The sequence below is a fragment of the Nycticebus coucang genome, chromosome 7, assembly GCF_027406575.1.
Source record: "Nycticebus coucang isolate mNycCou1 chromosome 7, mNycCou1.pri, whole genome shotgun sequence".
NCBI classification, from domain to species: Eukaryota; Metazoa; Chordata; class Mammalia; order Primates; family Lorisidae; genus Nycticebus; species Nycticebus coucang.
Genome location: NC_069786.1, coordinates 181,080 through 185,604, shown reverse-complemented (window position 1 = coordinate 185,604; position 4,525 = coordinate 181,080). Strand labels below are relative to the sequence as shown.

Below are 4,525 nucleotides of genomic sequence, written 5' to 3'. Positions count from 1 at the left end.
GCAGAGCAGAGGGAGCATTGGGAAAGAGCTGGGGCCTCCATTTCTCTGAGTAATAAAGTTTGCTGAAAGCTTTGGGGTTGCCTCTGAGGGACGCAGTACAGCTTTCGAGATAGGTGTGCTGGAGACAAGCAATTCTGTGCAGGGGGACCAAAGGCAGGTGACAAGAAGGAAAAGGGAGTTTTCAGAAGAATGAGATGTTCAATTTCATGAGGGCATAGCATCCGCAGAAGAGAGTTAGAATGGATAACACTTTGGAAATAAGTTTAGGCTCCCTTGTAGATTCCCCGAGATATTCTACCTTATTTGAATAAAAGGCAAGTCATTAAGGATTTCTTAGTTGTGTATTTGGTCACAACTACTATAATAGCCAGATTTTTAAAAATCAATTTTCCATTTTATTTAAAAAACATTTACTTTGATTTTACTTTTATAAGCTTTAAATAGACATTTCTACACTTCACAACATCTTCCTTGCATTTCTGGAATTTTTTATTTCTTTCTTCGGCAGCATTTTCGGCCACGGGAAGAACAGTGGCCAATCTGCTCCTCGCGTGGAAGGCAGCTGAGCACAGCACATCGGCCTCCTCGTATTCTGCAGTAATATCTTTGGACTGTGTTTATGATTCCGCCAAACCCTGGGATGAAAAGCACAGTACACAGGGGAAGGTTTCAGGAAGGTTTTGGAACAAGTCAAGGGTTTTGGAATTCCTCAAATAACTCATCTTTTGCCTTTTTTTTTGGCTCTTTTCTTCTTTTGTATAAAATCAAGAGAAAAGTAAAGGAAGAACTAAGCTACCAACAGGAAATGTTTCTATGGACCATGCTCAGCTGTGTCCCCACAGTGGTGTTGGGGAAGTGGCATCATCTTCGCCCCAGGAAAGGGGAAGGGCTGGGGGCTGCAGGGTCCTCAAGCCTCCCAAGCCGCAAGCTGACCTTGCTGGGCTGCTTAGCTCAGTTACATTACTCCACCACTATGCTTAGTACAGGGGAGTCTGCACTTCTGTTACTAGACTAAATTAATCTTCCATGTTGGTATTAATTTTGTTATCACTTTCTTCATGTCCCATTAACAAGTGTGATAGTATCGCCACAGAGAAGAAAGGGAGGGGCAGTTGTGATGAGATATTCAGTCTCTTAAGAGAGGGAGGATTAATGGTGGGACCACACCTATGGAGCATATTGCAAGGGTACAAGTCAAATCTATCAAGTATAGAGCACAAATGTCTTAACACTGTGATTAAGTAAATGAGGTGAAAGCTATGTTAATTAGTAGGATGTAAGCACTTCAATTTGTGCAAACAATCAACACAATGAATCCACAAAGGCATAAATGTATTCATGATGTCTCTATATGACTTAATAAAAAAAAAGTGAATCAGAAAAGACTAGGAAGTCTGTTGTAAGGCTGACTTGATGATTTTTATCAGAAAAAAATAAATGGAGATGCCTAGCTCCCATATAAGGAATCTACTAGGTCTGAGCTTGGTCTGGAGTGTGCAGGGCACTGCTCCAGCTTGTCTGTCCGTGCTCTCAGCCCTCTTATTCCCCAGCCCATCTTACCTGGAACAGGCATCAAAACCAAGAAGAACAACGCACACAGGAGGTAAAGGGTCCTCATAGTTGATAGGCTTTACCACAAGCTGAGACTGGACAGAAAGATGTGCTTGTTCACTTTATAAAGTCCCAGCCACAGGTAGAAGGAAGCAATGGCTCCAATGCTTGTAATAGTACAGTGATGACAATGTAACATATTTCCTGATGAGTCATAAGTCTCTCGCCAGGCAGAACACACCTACTCATGTAGGAGTTAATTACAAACCTAAGGGGTGAAGCAAAGGCTATGGGAGTGTGGCCATCCTGGTGTCCACTGGGCTCCAGGGGCTTGTCCTGTCTGGTCGAATCTGGTTGTGGGTTTAGATTGGGCTGGGGTTGGCAAGGCTTTTCTTCCTCTTGGGAATGGTCTCAGAGTGTGTGGCTTGCAGCTGGGTTGTCTGCATTGTAGTACTTTGACACTTTCTGCTTCTTTCTGAAACCCTTGGAGAGCCTGAGAGCTTCCTGGGTACCACATCCTTTCAACACTGGACATATGCAGTGTCTGGAAATAGGACTGGCTTTTGGCTAGTGAAGGGAGGGCGAGTAAGCTGTACCCACGAAACCCTGGCCCTAGTCCCTTGGCCTTTGATGGGATGATAGAGTTTAAGCATCTGATGTTTCATTATTGTTTGAAATATGTCAAATTTATGAATCAAGAAGGTGGTTAATTTTACCTCATTAGAAAAAGGGAATGCTGAATCCCCAACAATAAAAAAAAAAAAGAAAAGAAAAGAAAAAGGGAATGCTGAACTCATGTACTCAGTGGACTGACATCTCCCATTTGCTGGCATGACTTCTGATATACCTCAGGTTATTGGGCCATGAGCATTCAAGGCAGTCCAGGGATAAGGTGATTTCCACTGGCTATAGATTTGATGTTTAGAGGGCAAAGTGTTAAACATTATTAAATTTAAATGCTAAGATATCCAATTACTGGGTTATAGTTGTCACCAGACTATTTAATTGGGAGGGGAAGTCACCATGATGTTGTCTGGCTGTTGCCCTGTGTGAATGCAATCATAACGGATCCACTAAGGATCCCAAGCGTGTTAGCCCTAGGAATGTGCATTCAGGACACAGACTTGGTAAACAAACTTTGAACACCTGCTATAGGTAAAGAAAAGCACAGCATGCTCAATGCAGGTGGAGGTGAAGGGGTGAGGCACACAGAAGGACCAATCCTAGTTCTTCCTCTTGAGAAGCTCCATGTAGGTTCAGGCAGATGAGTAAACAGTCGGATAATAAATGCAGCATGGGATCTGGTGAGTGTCATAGTAGCAGTTTAAGAACAGGGCTGTGGAAGTGTGGAAGGAAGGTAATTCACACTAAGAGGGAGTTTCAATAAGCAGATTTAAGAAAACTTAGGAGTTGTAGATGCTTCTTTTCAAAATTTAACTTTCTCTTAAATTGAGGATTTGAGACAAGGGAAGGAGGTGGGTGTGGGTGGGATGGCTGCTGACTTGCCATGTCTCATGCAGGCTAAGGAGACAAGGGTGGGGTGGGTGTTTCAGAGGATTATGAGCAGTTCTCAGCTGGGATGCAAGACTGGAGTCATCAGACCATCAGATCACAAGAGATGACTTATCCTTCTATAGGCTGGCCAGCCTTCCACAGTGAACCCATGGTCTAACCTGTTCCTTCAAGGACTGGGAGGCATTTCTAAGGCAATACCACTATTTCATAAGAGACTCCTTGGGAATAAAAGCCACTTTTCCTTCCCAGCGAATTTGGAAGCTGAGAATTAGGGATTGGACTCTGAGGTCAGCCTTTTCAAGTTTGGGCACACTCTTCACTCACAAAACCAATTTTGAGGGGGATATGTCTGTATTTCAAGAAAATTATAGGCTGGGTACAGTGGCTCACACCTGTAATCCTCCCAAATCCTCCTGGGACGCTGAGGCGGGTAGATTGCCTCTGGTTCAAGATGAGCCTGAGCCAGAGCGAGATCTTGTCTCTCAAAATAGCTGGGCATTGTGGCTGACACCTGTAGTCCCAGCTATTTGAGAGGCTGAGGCAAGAGGATCACTTGAACTCAAAAGTTTGAGGTTGCTGTGAGCTAAGACATCAGGGCACTCTACCAAGGGTGACCAAGTGAGACTCTGTCTCAAAAAAAAAAAAAGAAAGAAAATTATAAAAGCAATGTATGTTCATGGCAAAATTTCAAAGAGTAGACATAGTGTTCTTCATTTCTTTACCTCAGGAAACCACTGGTAACTGTGGATTGACCCTCTTTTTGGCTTACTATAAACCCTTTTTCGTGTTAAAACTAATTTTAGCCTCTGAAGTGACCACAGTTTCATGTGTGCTGTCTAACATTTAAATGAAACAGTACATGCATGTGGAGTTTCCCAGCACTAACGAGAGCCCTAGCCTGCCTCCCCTCCTCCAGGGCTTTGAGTCACAAGCTGGGAAATGCAGACTCTGCAAACTACTGCACCAGGTCTGCTTGGTTTTCTTGTTGTCCTCTGGTCAGTAAGAAATTTTTAGAGAGGAGAGGAGACTTTAGTTATTTGCCTTTTTTTGTTTATGTCAGACATTTTTCTAATCATTTTTTAAAGCGCTAGACAGATTTGATGGATCCAAGTTTTGGGCAGAGCTATGTGGAAGATGAAAATGGCAAGTTCAGCGTGAGGCATCATCAGCCCAATGCTCAACTAACATATTGTGCATTATGTTAGTTTTCCTAAATAAATTATCTAAGCTCTTTGGGCATCTGAACCTCAGCAATAAAGCACAGAGAACAATGTACTTCGTGTTGAGTCCACAGTGAAAGCCGTGTGAGTCACTGACATGGAATTGACTTGTAAACTGTGACTTTCCTGTGTCACCCATGGGACCCTCAGGGAGATGCAGTTAATATCAAGGTGGCTTAAAGACCATGGCATAGGCTCTCTCTTTCTCTTTTTTTTTTTTTTACATTATTTTATTTTAT

General features: G+C 42.9%; 1 protein-coding gene across 1 annotated transcript; it reads right to left on the bottom strand.

Annotated features, from left to right (window-relative positions):
- Nucleotides 1–322: 322 nt before the first annotated feature.
- Nucleotides 323–1,698, bottom strand: LOC128590613 (beta-defensin 103A-like). The gene is made up of 2 exons (XM_053597958.1): nt 1,561–1,698; nt 323–635 (listed from the first exon to the last, which is right to left on the bottom strand). Exons 1-2 carry the CDS (start codon nt 1,616–1,618, stop codon nt 490–492), a joined length of 204 nt encoding a protein of 67 aa, XP_053453933.1. The 5' UTR covers nt 1,619–1,698; the 3' UTR covers nt 323–489.
- Nucleotides 1,699–4,525: the final 2,827 nt, after the last annotated feature.

Coding starts and splice junctions, on each gene's coding strand:
- LOC128590613 (XM_053597958.1), bottom strand. CDS start 1,618: ATGAGGACCCTTTACCTCCTGTGTGCGTTGTTCTTCTTGGTTTTGATG. Junction 636..1,560: donor GGTTTTGATGCCTGTTCCAG/GTAAGATGGGCT, acceptor TTTTCATCCCAG/GGTTTGGCGGAATCATAAAC.